Below are 21,863 nucleotides of genomic sequence, written 5' to 3'. Positions count from 1 at the left end.
GTGTGTATTGCTGCATTTACCATAATGTCCCCGAAGTTACCAAGTTACTCTTTTTTTTTTTTTTTTTTTCCACCGAAGACGCGGATACCGGTACGTCAGAGGCGGATTGGCCATGACAGAGTCTTTCTGATTGGACAGAATTTGCACATTACTGCCACCTAGCGAATTGGCATGCTTGTACACGAATTTGAAACCGCACTATGCGGTTTCGTATAGATGCGACTTTTTGAAATAAACAACGACGACGAAGTCTATGCGGATTTAAATGATCCGGTTACAGGTAGACAAGGCCTTAGATTTATTTATTTATTTATTTTTATTTATGTATTTATCATTTGATGAACAAGCAACAACCGAAATGACCCAAGAATATCCGCCCCCCCCCCCCCCAAAAAAAAAAAAAACCTGAAGCTTGATTATAAATGAAGAACTGAGGTTGACCCTAACTTCTTTGAATCTTTGTATTAGCGTTAGCATCCGTTTAGCATGGGCGTGTCTTGCGCGCAAACTCTCCTCCACACCTTGTTTTCCTCTGGCGTGCGCACTCACTCTATTAACTACCATAAACACATCACGTCCATCTCCCGCGTGTCCGCGCAGTCTTTTGAACCAGCTCGCTCGGTCACTTCCTCGGCTAACTTGTTTCAACTCGCGTGTAAATGTGTCGGGACTAACTCGAAACTTTGCATCGGTGCGTGAGAGAAAGAGCAGCAGAAGAAGTCGCCGGGAGGAGGTGGACCCGCACTCACTCGAACCTCGCTCACTACCCAGCCAGTCGCTCGCTCGCTCCCTGTCGCTCTTTTGTATCCAGCAGCTGCGCGTTCATGCTCGGCCACTGGCGCTCCATGAGGGGCACCTTCTTACTGCTTTCCTGCAGGGATTCCTTGCGCGTAGAGGAAGGATAACCCAAACTTCCAATTCTACTACTTCTATTACTTTTTACTTCTATTACCAGCAGCAAGACCACCACCAGACTCTGCGGTGCGCTTTGGATTGTAAAGCCGAGAAAAGCAGCCCGTACCCCGGTGCGCCACAGCCGCGCGACCCCCCCTCCCCGCCTTTTGCCATGGATGTACGTTTTTACCCCAATGCCGCTGGAAATGCTATTCCCGGAGAACCAGCAAACCTGGATTTCTCCCACTGTTTGGGATACTACAACTTCAACAAGGTGAGGGGGTCTCGTATGACGATAGACATAACACCAGCGTGCACCTCTTGCAAACTGACCTAAACATCTATACGTTTTCTGATGCTGTTGGACTGATGCTTCAAGTACTCACTTCATTTCATCCGCAACTTAGATGCAAACTTTGAACGGACTTTGGCGTGTTATAGTCTGCGAAGACCACCAAACATTTACCACCTCAAACTTAATGCATTGCAATGACATCACGAATTAGGACCAACAGCACAAGAGGGCATTGATTTAGTGCTGCAAATGTGGATCATGAAGTCATAAACAATCAGTAACACAGCATTTTACCATCTGCAATCTAGTAAAAAAAAAAAAGTCATTACTTGCAAGCTGCGATCCATTTTTATGTTCAATGCCAATGTGTGGTCAACCTTGAACTTGGAGTCATGCATCAAGTATAATGCACTACAACAGTTTTTGTTGTAGCAATACTGCAGTCTTTCCTTAAAAAATAGATATGCTGTTTAATTCAAACTAAAATAGAAATTATACATTAGAAACTGTTTTGCTATTTTGTTTTGTTCAAAGAATCAATATTTTACTTATATAAAATCAACATTATGCCAAATGTTTCCATATAGTCTTTAAAAAAAGACTCACCAATGGCAGCATGCAAAGTTGTTGCGCCTTTGTCCGATTGCTCAGTTTGCCAAATCAAATTGTTAAGAAGTCCTCGGTTTAGGACTTGACTGACATATTTCAAAGTTGCGAACGGTAGATTATTATTATTTTTTCCCTTTGGACAGTGGCTTTGTAATATGTCATCTGGTAACACGAGAATAGTTTGATATTGGTGAGGGATGGACGATGGCACATTTCCATTTTAGTGTTATGAAATAGAAATTCAGGTCATGTCACCAGTAAATATGCATGGTATTAACAAAATAACATTTTTTTTTAATTGCTTGCTTTATGTGCTTGCTTCGCCCAAGTTTGAGAGGCTGTAGAGAGTCAAAGTATTGTTACCAAATATGTTTGTAAAGCTTGTCCCCTATACAATGTTTTAAAAGTTGAATTTTACATATTTCCAGCGCAGAGTTTAAAAAAAATCTACATGCATTTAATTTATGGTCAAATTACTTGATGGAATGTGTGGGAAAATGATTATTTTCTTTGGAATCCTGAACTCCGGTTTCCATCCAAAGCTAATACCACTGGAGCCTGAGTAAGACTTCCGTTTTCCTGGTCTGCAAAAGTTGCGAGTGACTCAACAGTGTCTCTGCTGGTAACAGCCAAGTAGTGCACTCATTGACCAAATTTTTAACAATTCATTGATTATAAGCCCTGCCCCTGATCCCAAACGCAAATTTAAACTAAACGTCTGCGTTTGCTATGTTCAAGCGCAGGCTGTAATATTAAGAGACCACACGATGTTCACCATTAGCATTACTGTATTTCCAAGAGTCACCTCACTGCATGCTTGTTAAGCATCACCAGGGAGTTGTGGTATGTTTAATAGCCCCATGATGTTATGTAAGCCCCACTTTTTTTATTTTCTTTTTTGCAATATGATGTCAGCGTAACTTCTAGCAGTGGTGATATATCATCCTGACAGAAAAATAATCCCACAACAGTTTTTTTGTTGTTAAGTCCATACGATGCTTTCCGCCTTCAAGGTTATTGGGTCTATTTGGCCTCTGCCGCAAAAAAAAAAAAAAAAAGTTGCCGGTTCGTCTTACTGTTTCATCAGCTCCATTGTGGCCAACTTGTCATATGTCCTCGATTTCATCATGTCTTCATCAGCCCCTAGAGAACGCTGCTTTGATTTGGCTTGATTTCTTGTTCTTCGTTTGCTTCTAAATTTCCCAGGTCAAGTGTAATCATACGTAACAGTTAATTGGACACAAAACAAAGGGAGGCTTTTCCTACAGTATATCTCGACCAGTTATGACGGAAATGGAGACGCGGGCTTAACAATCACAGATCGTTTCATGCTAATGACTACCGTTTGCATGGACACATGCACTCCCTTGCATGCATCATTCAAATTGTCCCTGTTTATTTCTCACTTTGCCAAGCGCTTGCACTCAGTTGGTGTTACACATCGCTCTATTAAATCTATAAATACACCCTGGCAGGTTCTTCAGTCACAGAACAAAAAAAATAAAAAAACACAGAGGCAGTATTTGAGACCTGAGAGGTTAATTTTTATAATTGACAGAAACATCCAAACAAATGACACCAAGATAATTAGGCGTTGGAGTCATAACTAATGGAGATTGAGATGGAGGAGGAACAAGCTGCGACTTCACACAGAAGAGTAATGCTTCTGGAAAATGCTTTTGATTGGACTAGATTCATCTGAAAAGTTGAATGTAAGATTAAGTAGTACGATTTGGATGATGATAAAACGCTGGGGTAAGTAACTCTGACTGGACTAAACTTTGGAATTCTTGGGTGCATTTCCTTTGCTGAGATTTCACAGTCCAACATAAATAATATTCAAACAATACTACTGTACTTGGTTCATGAATAATTAATGAAAAGGCCCTAATGTGAGAAAAAATGGTTTGAGTTTGCAGTTATCCGGGAATCAATCTTCATTGAATATAGCTTACTTTTTAAAAGAAAACGAAACCAAAAACTTAAAAGTTTTATTTTTTCGTCAGGTTGCCATTCAAATGTATGCTGAAGAAAAACTGCATCTACATGTGTTTTTAATTTTGCCGGTTGCAATAAAGCAAACTTATAGTAGTTCGAGGGATCTATTGGTTTTAGAGAACATGCACACAAAGATACTTGCCACAGGGGGCAGCGTTGTGCCATGTATGGCATTGTTGACCAGGAACATGCCACGCATTGAAAGGGAGACAATGGAAGGAAATACTGGCTGTCAACTATGCCATATCATTTCTCTGCCCCCTGTGGGAATAATGTCTACACACATGTTGTCTCAACAAATAGGTTCCCCAAGCTATATCAAAAGTTTGCTTTAACATAACCAAAACTGTTGTTTTTCTTGACAAACCATATATATTTCCTTGTCAGCGCTGTAGGGGCACTTTAATAATGCTACAAGGAATTCGTTCTAAGAAAAGTGTTAGGGATATTAATTTTAGGCATTTAGTACCATTTTAACACTAGAATGACAGAAGGAATGTTAAAAAAACTGCCTGTGCAGTGGATTAAGTTCCATCGAACATCTCAATTGAAGATTCTGCTGATTTTGCGGCACTCATTAAGTAATTATTTTCATAAAGCAATGAAGGCAAAACTGAGTATGCTTCTTGGCTAAAACCACTTGAGGCACTGATGACTCACTCTGAACTAGTGTGTGACCTCAAGAAGAACGTTATCAACCGGAGTGGACACTTTCTAAATGGATAGTAGTTATAGACGAAAAACTATTTTGAAAAGATAGACTATTAGATACAAACCTAGAATGTCAGAACCATGAGACAGATGTGCTAACCGCTAAACGTTCAATGTTTTAGAAACACATTTTAGCCAAAACTTCCATCCGCTATTTCAAATATTTTTGGGAAAAAAATGAATGTTGCTTCTCCGATGTTTATTTTACGTAGATTTACTTTTTCATATTTACTGTCAGGCACTGACATTATTGCTCTTCACTTGCTGTTGCGGTGGTGACTCAGCATTGTGACTCAGTTTTTTTTTTGTCTCTTTGGATTACGTGAAGCAATACAAGGTTGCATTCATTAACAGAGTGCTTTCATTGTTCTGATAATGAGCACGCCGGAGTTAATTTCCACGCATCCAGCGTTTATTTGCCTGATTCCGTATAATGCACTTGATGAGAGACAGCAAAGGCTATGCGGTTCCGCGTTAAAACTTTCAGCACTGTGCAAAAGTTGAAGAGCTTTTTGGGTTTGTCTTGCTTTTTGGTATTTGTTAAAGCAGAATGTGATCAACCTAAATGCTTTCATGAAAGAGACTCAGTGTATCCCTCATATTTATGACCATCTGGTCCTCCTCGCTCCTTTTTTCCCCTTAATAATGTTTCAGATAGTGTATCCATTTAGTGTGGGATTTCATTGCCTCGAGGCGCAGAGAGATTGAAATTACCAACAGATGTTCTTGCAAACTCTTCACCTGCCCTGGTGCTAATACTCAAAAGAACAAGAATTCCACCAGAGTTAAAACATACACATGCGCTAACTTTTGGGTATAGGATTTTACAAATTAAAGGAAAAAGATGACGAAAATGGAACAGTTGCTACATCACTGTAACATTCGCGTGTACTTGTCGAGAGATGATTAGCATTTATACATATGCTAACATATTAGCTTACCATATTGTTGTACATTAGCTCTGGGTGCTGCGGTATTATATTTGTCTTTTACTTCAGCGGTCTTGCCTTGCTGGTCTAAGTATCTGAATATTAGCATGTCATTGTAACATTTGAGTAGACGTGGTTAGAAAAGACAAACACAGGGCTCAAGTGAGCTAGCTTTTGCTGTGCCTTAGTTCTGGACTCTTGAGTATTGTATTGCACTCCAGAGTCTCCACTTTTCCACAACAGACTGTTTTTTTGGTGCACTCTGTCTCCTCCAAGTAAAATGTACAGATTTTATATTACTATTATAATAAAAATAAATACAAATAAATGAATGCTCTATGCTAACTTACGCTTACTTTTTTTGGCTGGGCCATAGTTGTGGACATTGAAAATGTATACACTACAAGCAGCATTAGGTAACAACCAACATGCTCATGTGTTTTCTGAGTTTGCGCATGTGACATTCACGAGATGAACGGTCGTTTCCTGAAGAAACTCATTTTCAGTCATCAGCTAATAGTAAAATTGCCAACGTATGAGATGGATAAAAACGTGTAATTTTTTTCTGCTTAAATCACACTCCACATACGCAATAATAATCAGAATACCGTTTTTAGATTCTTAGGGCTGCTGAGAACATATTTTTTGAAAAATAAAATTTGACTTCCCCTTTAATATATCAAATAAAATGTGTCTTTGTATAATTTTAAAAGAGATGGAGTTTACCGTATCACTATCATCTCAAATACAGTAAAATACTGTTGATCCTTCTCCTCGACTTGTAGATTTCTTATTTTAATTAATGTGGTATATTTGTTTGCAGTTTTGTTGGCACTATTTTTGTAAAAGCTACATTAATGTGTCCATACCAGTTTGTGTTGCTCTCCTCCGCGGCTGTTCTGGCTGCTAATTGAATTAGTTTATAAGTTCTTAGTGGAAAAGTCCACTTTTAGCATTTTTATTTGCATTTTCTTAAAGCCCCCTATGATTCTCTTGAGTCATTCATGTTTGCGCTGTGGAAAAAAAAATGTCAGTTGAAGGGTTGCAGCTGTAATTACCTGAGGCATTTACTTGGCTTGTAAAAAGAAACTGATCCTGACACTGAATAGTTGAAAAGCCCCCCCCCCCCCCCCCCCCCTCCCCCCTCCCCCTGCCATTGTTTCCTTTGCCCCGCCTTCTGCACAGTAAGCAGGGAAAGGGTTAAATCTCCGTCTTTACTAGTGGGCCTTGTGCATCCCTCCAGTGTACACAGCTGGTGCCATTTCATCACACACATTCTAAACATATCCAAACACAACTTAAACTGTGTGCCCGGGAAGAGTGTGTGCATGTGTGTGTACATATGTAGGTGTGTGTTTGAGTGCGTGAGTGTGACCTCTCAAGCTGTTTTTTCAAGCATCACAGTTGACAGATAGGACTCCGGGGTGCGTGTAAAATGTGTAATTGTACAAGATGTGAATAGCTGATGCTTTTTTTTTTTTTTTTTTGAAACAGCCTTTTAATTGTAGCCTGTCAGGAACTGTAGTTTGCCAGATTTATTAAACGCCCAATTTTCCCACCGAGATGAGAGGGTTTTATTTTTAGTGCGTCGTCATCGCCGCAAGTACTCTTGCACTAAGCTCTAGTATCTGAGAACGATGTTGAAGACTAACTTTTGAATGATGTTTGAAAACGGACAACTGCGCAGTACGATCATATGCACAGCCGTCTTCTTTCACGGAACAGGAAATACAAGGACATGAATACCGGTAATTGTGCATGTTCAACATGCTTAACTGTCATGCAAATGGTAAAAAAATATTAAAATCACAAAAACGGAAGCCAATGAGTTTAGTTGGGGGTATGTAACATTTGATACTTTCTGGAATATACTTTTCTTTTCTAAAACCATTTGAGTTATGAAACATTACTTTGTTTCTTGATTTAGATTTTGAGACAAGAAAAAAAAAGAAGCAGCACTGGAACAGTCCAACACACCCAAACTGCTCTTTAATTCGAACATTTTTCTTGTAAAAAGAACCTGATTACAACTACTCTGTTGTTTACTCAGCGTTCAGGGAAGAGCACACACTCCTTAAACCTGCTTTATCGCCTGCCAATCAAAATTGTCATCGTGTTGTCAGCAGGGATGGCTTTTTTTTTTTAAATCCCATGTTGGCTTCAGATAGTGAAAGTGTGTTACACCCTGATGACTGAGCAGCAAAACGATTACATCCAGGGCGGCAACTAAAAATTATTTGAACATTTTTGTTCATTTTTTTTTTTTTGACCATTTTTGTTCATTTTCATCCTGTCATTTAAATTGGAACATTTTTTTTTAATTAGCACTTTTGTCTTTATGATTCTTTTTCAGGTTTGCTTGGTAAAATTAGCTGAAATATTGCTCATTGCTTTGCAAATGTAAAGCATCCATTCTGTTATGAGGCTAAAATTCTGAGCCTTTGGGCAGCTTTAGGTCCATTAACAATTTATTGATGACCGTATTTTCCGCACTATAAGGCGCACTGGTTCGTAAGGCGCACCCTCAATTAATGACATATTTTAAAACTTTCTCCATATATAAGGCGCACCGGATTATAAGGCGCACCCTCAATTCATGACATACGCACCATCAGCTTTTTTTTTAAAAAAAAAAAGGCTTTTAGGTGCGCCTTATAGTGCAGAAAATACGGTAATTTATTAATTAATTATTGATTTATTGTTGCGCCTCTACTTTTGCTAAGTAACTGCAAATATGATTTCCACAAAAGTTTTTTAGGCGTCGTGACTGACCCAAGGAAAATTCTACCCTTGAAATTAGGTGAAAACTGAGGACAGTTTAAAATATTCAAGCATAGATTTGGAATTTTCCTTCTCGTTTCAAACGCTACCTTAAATTCCAATTTTAAAGCCCCTAAATGATGTTTGCACGTCGACCCAGTGCTATTAGCGGCCGAGCGTCCGTGTGAACCCGCAGCTGTGCATTCAGTCCACAGCTCATATTATGCCGCTTATCTTTCTGTTATGTGCTTGTACAATGTAGATATGCGGCTGTTAAGTTGGCAGCCATGGATACGGTTTACCCGTCACCCATTCAAGACACGGTCGTATTGATTCGGTGATGCATTGCGAGCACCGATTGTGAGTAGCATAGTGTTACCCCCAAAACTGACAATGAAATATAAAATGATTAGTTTGCAAACAAAGCTTTTTAACTGAAGCTGTTCAATTTTCACTTCTCGATTTGATACACAATCATTTGCTGAATTAGATTTATTCATCAAAGTTGAAAGGAGTCCAGGTATATTGTATAGGTGAGTCATAATAGTGTACTAGTACTCTTATAATGGCACCTGTATTTATAGAAAATATTTATATTTGATTTCTCATTGTCCAGAGATCTTGTTTTATCAGTGAATTAGACTCAGCTTGGTGTGATTGGTTTTGCAGATTTTCAGCTCTCGTTTCAAAGGGCCTTAGTGGTGTCTCGTCTAAAAATTTAGGGCTTGCTCACAACTTGGCTGACTCAAGTTTTCAAAGTCTTGGTCTTGACTCGCTCTCCATTTAATATTTTTATTGTCTTAACTCTGTCAAAATGTTGATATTGACTTGTTCTCCCTCTCAAAGTCTTAACTTTGTCTCTCGATCTACTTTGGACCCTTTCAACTGAAACGTTCAGTGTTTGCATATCTCAGTTTATGGACTTGAACACTAAAGATGTATTCACACCTGCACAGTTTGTACTACTTTAAACAAAACCGGGTAGATCTTTTTATGCAAGTGTGAATACACATAAACGCATTCTGGCGCAATCAAACAACCGTATGGGGACCGACTTTTCGAGGCGATCTCGGTGTGCTTCTTAACGCACTTGGTGGGCTTGGTTTCAAGATGTGAGAATAACTGGAGCGGATCCGCTATAACTAAAGTAAAAAGACACCTATTTGTGTTCAGCAAGCCACCGTAGCCAGCCGAGTTCATACCTGGTTCTAAATCTACGATTTAGCAATGCTGCTCTAAGCAGGTTATAGGTTGGGAACGCAGAGCAGATTCGATCAAGCATTTACAACTCGAGTGCTGAATTTATCCTTAGGAACAGCCATCTTTTCTCCACTTATTCACAGTTTGTGTTTGTGGAGATCCGGAGCCTTTCCCAGATGACTCCAAAGGCACACAACTTTCTGAACTGGTCGCCAGTCAGTAGGGCACAAAAAAATACAGGCACCCATTCCAACTCATTTCCCTTCTGTAGGAATTGAAATTTTTAGGCATTATCTGTAGTGTTTCCTAAAAAACGTGAAGTCATGGCTCAGAAAATAGAAAAGGGTTCATGAGATTTGGATTTTTTTTTTTTCCCTGTGGGATGTCACTGATTTGACTCGCTTCAACTCGTATGTTGAGAGAAAACAAACCTTCTGTCAAGTCATATTTATTTACCATAATTATACATTGATTAGCTTTGGCCTGCCACATCTTTGACAGCCTTGATCTTATTAGAGGGGGCGAATACTCACTGTCCAGCTGCTTTTATCCTAAGTGAAGAAGCTCTTCACAATAGGGCCAGTCAATCACTTGTTGGCTGATTCAATAAGTGTTGTGTCCCTGCAGTGGCTTGGACACATCCATTTTTAAAGCTTTCCAGATGGGGCAGCGCTCCTATGTTTCATAGCTCTAATATCCACTCCTCCTAATGGGCTCATGGGCCATATTAAAACAGTTGTCTTTTAACTTGACATGCCTGATTTAAGATCCCCTCCGCCCCATGATAAATGCCGTCTCTTCTCGATTCTCTGGCTTAGATTTCTTGCATTCCTTTAAATGTTTCTGTTGGTGCTCTTCAATTCAGGTTCTAATCAAGATAGATGTGTAATATCATAAATATGGAATATAAATGCTACCTGTCAAAATCTGTTAAAAAAATCTAAGCCTACTTTCCAACAACAGGGTTTGAATTTCTTCCTTCTGGGCTGCAGGAGTGTGTTGCGCATGATTTATCTGCAGAGAACAACCATCCCCCCCTCCCCTCCTCTCACATGATACATTCCCATAATGCAATGTGTTACCAGGCTGCACTCAAAAGGACTGACAAAAGCGGCAGGTGTGCAAATATCTCTCAGCGCCATCGGACAAAGAGCTTCAATATTAGCTTTAAATAAAAATGCTCTCATTTTAATGGGCAAATGGCTGCACGGTACAACGAGGCCTCTTTTTATCACCTAGATGAAAAGATAGTGTGGCTGGCAGTTATTATATTAAAAGCTAGTTTTGTGCAAGTGTAAACAACCAAAATAAAAATGTGACACGATAATACTGGGCTCCAAGAACAATCAAGAAAGAATCTATTTTTTACCTTTGAGTTCAGGAAATCTTCTGGATGTTTTTTTTCACAAGGCACTGCAGAGAGATACCTGGAAATTGCACCTTACAACGAGCAAGCTGTTTTTCTGTGAACAGCAGCTCAACATGACTGAAATAAATCTCACTGGTTTTAAAGCAGAAGGGGCAATAGACTCATTTTTAATCTGTTGAGTTGTAGAGTTTCCGAAAATTTCACTGGACACAACTGATTGACAGTTCTTGCCAAAGGAAAGTGCAGCTTGAAGGTTAAGCCCTTGAAAGATCTTTTAACATTCTCCACCAAATGTTCTCTCTGAAATTCTTGATTCTACTTCTGATATTTTTGCGAGTTTGCAGCATGTTGTGGTTGTTTCTTTTGGCGACGGAGCTCTTCCATGATGGTTTTGACATTGGCAGTGTATGCCCTCAATGGCATGAATTGCGTGTGTTTTCGTTAGCTAACTTTCCTAATACCTGCACAGGCAGTAAAATTGTACATTTGATGTGTTTTCTTGGCTGATAAACAAGGAGCGGGGCGGCCTGATTGCCCTGTTTGGAAGGTATTACTGGCAGCTGATTACAGCGTTAGGTCAAAGTTAGCCAAGGTTAACCGTCCATAATGAAACACTTTGAAAATAATGATACGCCGCATGGTTTTATGAAGGCCTGCTGCTGGCGGCTCCGCTCCACAGTGGTGACCTTCAGCAGCTCCACCGGCTAATCGAAGCTAAGCGCTCCCCGTTAGCTGGGAGACTCCTTTTGCTTCTGGGAACTCGGCCGTCAGATGTGTTGACGATCTTGTGTGCGCTTCACCTTCAGTCAGGTCTTGTTTCTTTCCTAATAGAAAGTTATTTGAGCTAAATAATTGAACTCCCATCAGATGATCATCCTGTGAAAAGAGCTAAAAACTGCACAGCACATCTGTTTGAGGATTAACAACAGAACTAAATTGGATAGCAGTAATCAGAATCACATTGTGTTGCTAGAGTTACTCCAGGGAATGTGGGCTGCTAAAACAGCTAAGTATTGAACACCTGGATTCTATTAAATATGTTCCATGTTTAGGACTGGTCTCCATCCATGATTTGTTATAATGAGACACAGATATAACACGGTTACATTTGGCTGCAGTGGTAAAACAAAACACTTCTCATGGTACAGTATCGATTCCAAGTATGGGAAAATACCATTTAAATTGACAGTGTTGTGATGATGCAGTGATGCGTGATATCATATAGAGTATATTGGGAAAATCATGTCGTGAATTTGTTGATGGATTATAAAAGCTACTACAGTTTGATACATCACAATATCAACATTTAAGCCCACCTCTAAATGACATAAAAATATCAGATGCTAAAGTATTGGTAGTGCAACAAATGAAGACCGTTGATTGTATGGTGATTTGAACTTATTAACTGGTGCATAATTACTCTATCTCGGCAGAAAATTGCCACAAAATTGCTTTGTACAAAGAATTGCATCCCTACTAATGAAATATAGCTAACTAGCGCCAGCTAGATAGACAACTGGATAGCTAGCTAGCTAGATAGTTATCTAGCTAGCTAGATAGATAATGCATTAAGCATTGATGCATATTTACTCTACTGTAGGAGTTGCTTTACCTAAACCTATTGATTAAGTGTGTGTGGAAAGTGCTCGTTATAATTAGTTTCCTGTTGCAATTACTGTACTGAAAACTGTTTTCATATTTCTCACTTTTGCTTTCCGATTTTTGTAGCTAGTTACACACAGCCTGACACTTGCATGTTCAATAGAGATTCACACATTTTGACTTTTCGCAAGAACTGACGGGAACTAATTAACGAATTAGAAAGAAAATAGCTTAGGCTCTTTCATTTATCAGCACAGCACTCTCATAAGAGGCGAGCTTCAAGTAGAAACAACAAAGTAGTAAATCAAAGCGGTTTCCTTTGCCAACTCGAAACCCCTTGGGAGCTACCTTGGTGCTTAATTAAAATCCAGAAGGATCATGTTTTAAGTGTAGGTGAGCGAGCACTGAATTACAATGACAAATCACACCCCAGAGCATAAGTGTGTTATTTTATTCATTTCTTTCTTTAAAAATAGCAGACTTCTTAGCAGACTGTTATTTTCTTTTGTGTTGCATGAATTCACATTCAATATGATAGAGAACCATTTTTGCTACATTGCGTTGCTTTTTCTGTTTGGAGAACATGCCAAAAACCAGGATTGACATACGGTATTAATCTCCTCATTACCCAAACAGGATTAAAATGAATTATTAGACATTATTATGACATCTTACTGTTTTCATTGCTTTGTACACAGTGTTACAGAATGCATACATAATGTGACATGACATAATTTCCATATACTTTGATTATAGTCCAAGACTGCTTTTAAAAGGTTTAGAATTTTTGATTAAGATATTTAATAATCTGTTTTGGAAATTGAATGAGTTTTGATACCCGGGTCTTCAAATGTTTTACAAACTTTATTATTTTTATTTTATTTTTTTATCCTTTTATCCTTTATTTCAGTTTTTCAGAGACAATTTATCTCCCCATGCTTATATACTGCATTAGATATCAGACGTCATGATTTCCATCCTCTGGGCTGTTCTTGTCCCCGATCTTTCAGTTTGTATGTATGACATTTTCAAAGTGACACTGGCTTGTCTGGGGTCACAACATAGATACAGAAAAAAAATGCAATAAAGTACGGAGTCTTCTTTTCAGTGGCTGATGACAACAGGAGTGGCCTGTACAGTGCTCGTTTTTTTTTGTTTTTTTTTTAACCTAAACATAATAATAACGTGAGCTGGCTCATGTTGTTTTCAGCAGAAAGTCGACTAATCACTCAAAGCGAAAACACATTATTTGAAGCCAGGATGAATCGAATAAATATTTTTAGAACCAAATGCCGTTTTTTTGAAAGGTTTGCATGAGCAATGTGGGTCCAAACTTGGATGTGGAATCTGGTCTACTATCTGCTAATATTCCATTTTAGTACCCACTGTTTCAAAGTTTACAAGCTTATTGGTATGATCAGCTTTCACAATGGAAAAAAAAAAACTTTCTGCCCTTTGGGCTGGTGCTAAATGAGTTGATGACAAGCTGAGAGTGTGAAAGCTATGGCTAAGCCTCCCTGGCCGGGCGCTGTATTTTGAATGAACAGATTTCCCATTGTTTTGACATCAATTAATTGGCTTAGTGTCATTTGACTTTCGGGGCTTTTTAACCATGCACCTGGCTTGGAAGGGTTGACAAAATTCTGTCATTTGTGTAAATAAAAAGCGAAGTCTATAAAGCTTGCGCTGGCTGACCTCATCTATTTGAGCAGAGAAAGTCACCTCCTGTTCCAACAATGCAGGGCAAGGCTCAAGTACAGAAAATATCAATGAACCCCTTTCTTTTACTGCTACTTGCAGTGGAGATGCGAGGGGGATGGGCAGAGAAGGGGGCACTAACAGGGGGCGTAGATGAAGGAGGAAATCAATACTGCTGGGGGGGGTGGAGGGTGGATGTACAATAGAACATACAAGGTTTTTCCAATGTGCCGTAATAGCAGAAAAAGCAGCACCATTTCTACGATGATGGCCCTGTTTATGGGCGTTCGGCAAACGGTCTTTATTCATAATCACTAATTTAATTGTGCTCATTGTGTCAGTTGTGCGTGACAAGCTCAAGTCCCCGGGATTAATTACATGCTTGATCCAATCAATGGAGAAATCAATGGAGGAATAGAGGTTTACCACAAGCTTGTTAGTCTTGTCTTGTGCACTAGTGTTCCATTGTGCCATTTATTTCCAGTTCTGTTTTTTTCTCTCAGGATACAGTCTTCATATATCCTATACCCCAAAGGCCTAATTATCGGACTGATTATCTCTTCCAGGGCTGAAAAGGTTCCAAAAAGTTCCAAGTTGGAAAAGTAAAACTCTTGGGATACCGCCATAAACAACACCTGAAAATACATTCATGGAATGACTTCAAAGATTCTTTACATTTGAGCATCGTTTAATTTCTTTGCAACTTGGTAATATGCCGTCAGTGGTGCAGCCAAGGAAGGCTCCTCATGCTAGAAAAGTGATGCTGGGATTCAAATCTGGGATTTCCTGTTTACTGGACATGTATTTTAAACAAAGCCACAGTGCCATGTAACACTCTAACTACACAGTAAAAGGTCAAAGTGCAGGGTGGTCGCTGGTAGTTGACGTAACGCAAAGTTGAATCCAGAATTTGTGATGGCTGTTGCTTTGACAATGATTTGAGATCATATGGAGCGATTAACCAGTTAATGGACAAAGTTAAAAACCACTGCCATAGAGATACGACAATATAGGGTCGAGCTATATCCCACCAGACTATCCGCAGACTACAAACCCTATTTTTCGGATCTGATGGTGGATGGTCTCAATGAACTGTTCTATTTTGGGAAATATCTGTATATAGGGCACCCCTAGGTAGTAATAAGGCATACTACTGGGAATTAAAGTAAGTTAAGGGGAACAAGCCAGTACTGCAAATAAGTAAAACGTAAATCAATTTGAATCCAACATTAGAGTCACGTGATTTACTGTAAAGGGCACTTTTGATTTTATAGGAAATGAAAGGATTTTAAATGCGCCTCATTGTCTGAAAAAAGACTGAACATACGAAATATATAACGTACTGTATACATTTTCTGTCTATTATACATTAAATCATTTTGAAAGCTAATAACAAGAAAACACCCGCTCTAAATCTCACGCAAAGGTCTGAAAAAATCCGACTATGTCATCGATTGTTTGATTATATACAAACATATCACTAAAATTCCCACTCTGTTTTTCCATTATGCTGCAGGATATATTTTCCTGCTCTGTCTGTCTTTACAATGTCTCACTCCTCCCAAATCACATTACCTCGCAAGCTGCATGTGTAAGCTCGCATGGCCATGTGAGAAACCTGAGATTGTGTGCAATAATGTGAGAATAGGGCTCCCACCGGGGGACTCCAGTGTCCAAATTTCTGTGTGTTATTTCCGTGGCGTGTCAAAGCAGACATGCTGGATTGTCTTCTTTAATGTAGAAAATGTCCCATTACAACCAAGGTACTTTGATTTGTTTGTGGATATTTAAAGCAAAGGAAAACCTTGAAGTGACATTTGGGAGTTTAAATAACCGTACGAAACAATAAAATTGAAACGCTTAGCCTAATGGCTCCTGTCACAGGCAGAAAAATATCTGCAACTTAGTGTGTCAGGTTTGCTAATAATGTCCAAGTGTGCTGTCAGTCTTGCAGATGACTGCAAAACGGTCCACCAAGGAAAAAAAAAATCTCGAAAAAGCTAATTGCTTCTAAAAGCTCACTCAGCCTTTCTGTAACTGCTGCATGTTCACATATGTCGTTTCCAGCTTTTTTAGAATGCAAGTCGGCAAAAAGATGAAGCAGGAAAATTTCGCGACTCTCATGACCGAAATGATCACAAAGATTGGTATTATTAAAACAGCGATCAAACTAACTATTAAAAAGTAAGTTTTTGTCAGTATGTTAGTAACAGGAAACAGCGAGAACCAAATGAAATTTCATTTTATCTATTTATTTAAAACATGATAAATACCCCAAATACCCTAGCCATAAATCACATTGTCTCCCTTGTCCCAACAAAAAAACTCTATTAAATTCCACCTTCTGATCTCTGAAAACTCGACATACACCTCCACAATGTTAATATGTGGTCAACAGAAACATTTAACATACACACATACCTCAGATACAACACAAAAATATCCCAGTGTTAAGAGTAACCAATCAAAATACAACAGAAACAAAACAATGACAAACAGAACCAACAAAAAAACTCAAAAATAAATACATTTTCACTGGGAAGACCCAAGAAAAGTGACTTAAAAAGTAAAAGTACAAAACAATAATTGATTATTAAAAAAATACATACAGTACCTATTCCAATATAGCATTTTAAAATGTTGCAAAATTCAAGAAAATGTTCTTTTTCCTAACTCTTGCGAAATGATCGATACTAAGTACCGATACCACTAGGTATCGGTATTTCACACATTACAATAAATTTCTTTGTGGCTTTATCAGTCAAAAATATGAGGTCTCTCCATAGCTTCCACTTACAACTTTAGCTAAATCTTGCTCCATACCGACATCCACCCTTCCTTGACACAAATTACTACTTTCCTATTAGCAGGAGCTTTGGGAGCTTTTTATAGTACTAAAGAAAGAATACAAATACACATTTTTGACTGATTTGACAGTCTGATTTGCTATACATCATATAATATATTTGCATATCACAAGTCCTAGTGGTATCGGTACTCAGTATCGGTTATTTCACAAGAGTTAGGAAAAAAGAAATGAGCCCTGGATTTTGCAACATTTTGAGTAAAACGCTATATTGGAATAGGTACTATATATCAGTATCAGGCAGTATTTCACTTTATTTCAGAGAATCAGAATGCACAATTGCGCAATATTAGTGGTACTTGGTATCGGTCACTATTGAAGATTGGAGGTCTCAAACTGGTATTGGTCTTAAAAAAAAAAATGCTGCAGCAAAACCCAAGAATTTTACCCAGGTGTTACCGACTGCAACAATGTGACGTTTATGTTTCCCAACCAGCTGCCCGAAAAAGTTTTGTCACACAATCTGCATTTTGTACATTGTCATGATTTCACTTTAATTTTTCCCGTCTGTTGCCATTTCTTCTCTGCCAACGTGTTGATTGTCAGCTTTTGGAAGACACATTTCTGGAGAGCGGCCCGAGAGTATTTGCAGTGCCGGACCTCTGTCGGGGAGTGCCAAGCAACACAGCCACAAATTGGAATGTGGCGCAGCTCTGGGAACGCTGCCAGGATTTAAATTAGACAATAACCTCTGCTCTCTCCATATTGCTTCTCTTTTCCAGCTGCAGGCCCGGGCAATTTGTTTAATACAGTCGAGCCCCACACTATATAATAGACTGATATACGAGTCGTCGCTCAGCAGTTTGTGTGTTTCAGATTTATAGAGATTGAACAACTGGTTGCGCTTATATGTTTGCTGCAGGTTTACGCTATGAATACGAGTGAGCACACAGGTGGCACCTGGGCTTTGTCTCAATAAAGGAAAGAGAAATAGATGAGAATGCAATGCTTTTATTGATATTTTATGTTTTTTTTTTTTTTTTTCCACCCTGTACCCTTGATGATGCTTCAAAGTGTACAAAGCGAAAACAGCAGCCCACTGTGTGCAAAACTAGTGTGAACTGGATTGAGGATGACTTTGTATCCCCAAATGAACATGCTCTAAAAGTAGGTTGAGAAAAATCTGCTTCTTTACTACTTCCTGCAAGGTTTGAGAATAGTGGATTGTGTTGATTTTGAATTCCATAAGCCTTTTAGAAAAGGTGCATTCGCTAATAATAGCGCAGTAGGGGGAGGCAAACGTGTAAGTGCGTGTGTTGCTACGGCAATTAGAGCTTTATCCGAATCCATAACTTGCAGCCTAGAGAACCAGCAGAAGTAGAAGTAGCGTCACCATTAGTACTAAAAGAAGTACTCTTTCCTGTAAGGCATTTGAATAAAGTAAACAACTAATTATGGTTTGTTGATTTGTACTTTTTATGTAGAATTAATTGCTGCCCTATTTTTGAACTACTTTACTACCTCTTAACTACTTAAATAACTACTTATCGTTCAACACGCACACTCTCTCACACACATACACACATACAGAAATAAGTATTGAACACATCACTCGATTCCTGAGTAAATATATTTCTAAAGCCGCTACTGTCTTGATTTATTTTACAAGTTGTAGGTAACAACCTGTGCGATTGACATTTGCAACAAAATCAAAACAAAAATGGCAATAAATTAAATTAAGCGGAATAATATGAAATAACACAGGAAAAAAATATTGGACGCATTTGCTGAAATTTATGTAGTACTTTGGACAAAAGCCTTTGCTGATAATTACAGCTTCAAGACGCCCTCTGTATTGAGAAACCAGTCTCATACAATGCTCAGGTGGGATTTTGGCCCATTCTTTTGCAAAAAAAAAAAAAAATCGTTAGGTCCTGAAGTTTCCTGGGATCTCTCCGATGAATTCTGATCTTTAGTTCTTTCCCTAGATTTTCAATTGGGTTCAAGTCAGGTGACTGGCTGGGCCATTCCAGTAGCTTTATTTTCTTTCTTTGAAACCAATTGAACGTTTCCTCGGCTGTGTGTTTGGGGATCATTATCCTGTTGAAATGTCCACTCTTGTTTCATCTTCATCATTCTGACAGATGGCAGCAAAATATCCCTGTACATTTGACTGTTCATCTTCTCTTTAATTACACTGAGTTTGCCAGTATTATTTGCTGAAATACAGCCCCATACCATGATGTTCCCACCCCCAAAACTTACGGTAGATATGGTCTTTTGGAGGTGATTGGCTGTGCCGTTTTTTTCTCCACACATGGCGAGTATGATTTTGTCTAAACAGATCATATTCTCCCAGTACTTTTCCGGCTTGTCCAAATTCTCAGCAGCAAACTTTAAACGAGCTCGAAAATGCTTTTTGTTGAGCAATTACGGTTCAGTGTATTACTAATAGTTCTTTTAGAAACAATTGTACCTAACACTTCCAAATCTTTTTTTTTTTTTTTTTTAGCTCAGCACAAGTGATTCTTGGCTCTTGAACAACTTATAATTCTTGTTGCTCCTGTATCAGAAATCTTGCAAGGAGCTCCTGATTGTGACTTGTTTATGGTGAAATAACGATTTTTCCCTTTTCTGATAATGACTCCGACAGTACTTGGTGGGATATTTAGGAGCCAAGAAATCCTTCTGTACTACATTTCCTTATTATGTTTCGCAGCTATAGTGTTGTGCATGTCTTGTGAAATCTCCTGGCTCTTATCCATTATGAGGTGTTCCTTTTGTGAGACCCGAATAAAGTGACAACCTCTTATAGGCCTTCATTTGGGACCAAACTAGCTGGCATTAATTTGGACCGATTGCTTTCCATTTACCGGTTGATTTTAGCAGCCGTTTTGACACGCCATTATTGTTATAGAATCAATTTCTGTCAGGTGCTCAAAACAAGCAGATTCTGGAAAGAAAAATTCCCATTTCCATCTCAGGTTGTGGCCATTTTGTTTCTTACTATGTACCAAAAATGGCATCACAGTTCCCTGTGGTTCAGGTAAAGATATTGGCACAAAAAACACAATACTTAGGCACTTTTAATACCTCATAATGACAAATACCATGCCTACAAATTAGTTGTCCCATTCTTAGTGGTGCTTAGGCACACAATAAAGTGCCATTAGTCCAAATTCGCTGAGAGCATCCTGGAGTTTCTTCAAAGCTTTTAGGAACAAACAGCCAGAAGACGACATGGGGGCTCAAGCCGCAACAATAACCCACCCCATCACGCCCATCAGACCTCTTATGACACTGCCACTCCAGCTTCAGTGTTCATGCACTAGTACCAGCCATTGTGACAAGGCTTCGCCATATTTCTGAGGCCCTCTTCATCTCCTAAGCTTCTTTTGTGGCCGGCGGCCAATGGCTGCGCACCCCGCGAGATCAAAGATGGCGCCCCATTTAGCTGGTTGCTTTCTTGTAGGATGCTCTCATCTCAAGGACGGGAGGCAGCTTGAAACATAAGGGATGTTGGATGTTGACCTCCACTACTGCTGCGTTGACATACTGAGCCCAGGCAACACTAAGATTAGCTTTGTTTTTGTGGCTCCTTTTTAACTCAGTGCATGATGCTAGTTAATGAATCAGGCGTGCCAAGCGCAGGCAATGGAATGTTACAAGTCAAACGAATTTAATGAAATCTTGGCTTGTTATGGTTTCAACAGATGTTAAGAATGACCCAGGCAAACCATACCACTCATCGGTATAAGAATCAAATGATATATTTTGGGTGACTGTGATGCATTTTTGCAGATTTTTTATAATTAGGGTGTGTATACTTTTTAAGAGATTTACCCAGGACTTTCTCATAATCCTAATAGCAGTTAAACATGACTACCATGTGGACCCCTAAATGCCAATACTGTAATAATGAAAATACATAATAATTTAGAGTATTTTTTGTGTGTCTTGATTCCACAGTACGGCAGTAATATTAGTGCTTCTTTGCAGAGGATAAACAATACAGTATATGCTCATGGTATTATTACATGATCTGTCGACATACAATGTATTGCGGCACTGTTGTATTCGGATATCCATTGCTACCACATAGTAAATTTTGCCTATGACGTTTCCCTTTGGATGTTAGCATTCGGGTAGTGGAGGCTATGTGGTTACTTTAAAAACACATTGTGTAATTCTCTTGGTTATTTGTTGTATCTTTCATCCTAGCGTGACAATGAATTTCCTATAAAATGTCCTTGCGGCCCCACTAATCTAAACATGGCATTCTAATTAATAATTGTTTGTGGAGTACGTATTAAGTTGCAAAATTCATCCATTTTTATCCATCTCCGGTAGTCATTATTTTTCCACTTGCTGTCAACTTGAAATGATATCACAATTGCTCAAGGCTTAAGTATCAACCAATCAAAATAGCTTAAGTGGTGTTAAACAGTGTTTATTTGATTTATTTTGATAAGACTTTGATTAGAATTACTTAATAATTACAAAAGAATATTCATCGTGTTTTTCATAGGACTGCAAGTTCAAGTAAAATCAAAGACATTAGGTGACAATAGTGTCTTAAATTTAACATTCATATCTGCTGAACAAGTCATATTAATAGACAAAAACTTGAAATCTATTTAAAAATGTCAAAACTCTTTCGTGGTCTGGGCCTCTGAAATCATAGCTGTCATAGTTATACTCCCCAGGCAGTAAGGGCAAGCATGAATTTGTTCAAACTGATTGCACTATGCATAAAATAAAATGGAAAATATTTTACAATGATTTTTTTCATCCGGTCTGTTCGTCTCATCAATTAAATATGCCATGTATACTGAATATAAATTCATCCCAAAGGAATAAATTCAAAAGCTAACAACGTCATAAAGAATGAGCCTCTTTAAAAAAAAAAAAAAAAAACACAATTGTTTTGTGAGTTGATCCAAAAGAAAAATAAATGCAATCTCCATCTTAGTTTTGACGTGTCAAAGGAGT

The 21,863-nt window shown here is 38.6% G+C and overlaps 1 protein-coding gene across 2 annotated transcripts in view; it reads left to right on the top strand.

Annotated features, from left to right (window-relative positions):
• tox3 (TOX high mobility group box family member 3) overlaps positions 1-21,863 on the top strand; it is a 55,586-nt gene that overhangs the window by 2,019 nt on the left and 31,704 nt on the right. Inside the window, exon 2 of one of the 2 annotated variants that reach the window (XM_088414018.1) lies at positions 956-1,168. In XM_088414018.1, the coding sequence (XP_088270144.1) occupies positions 1,067-1,168 (102 nt within the window). In that variant the 5' untranslated portion in view covers positions 956-1,066. Of the gene's footprint in view, positions 1-580; positions 1,169-21,863 lie in introns of those variants that run through there. The other variant, XM_088414017.1, reaches the window with a different exon arrangement.

This window comes from Hippichthys cyanospilos, chromosome 4 (genome assembly GCF_059441005.1).
Source record: "Hippichthys cyanospilos isolate Australia breed blue-spotted pipefish chromosome 4, RoL_Hcya_1.0, whole genome shotgun sequence".
Taxonomy (NCBI): Eukaryota; Metazoa; Chordata; class Actinopteri; order Syngnathiformes; family Syngnathidae; genus Hippichthys; species Hippichthys cyanospilos.
This window is presented reverse-complemented; position numbering and strand designations above follow the sequence as displayed.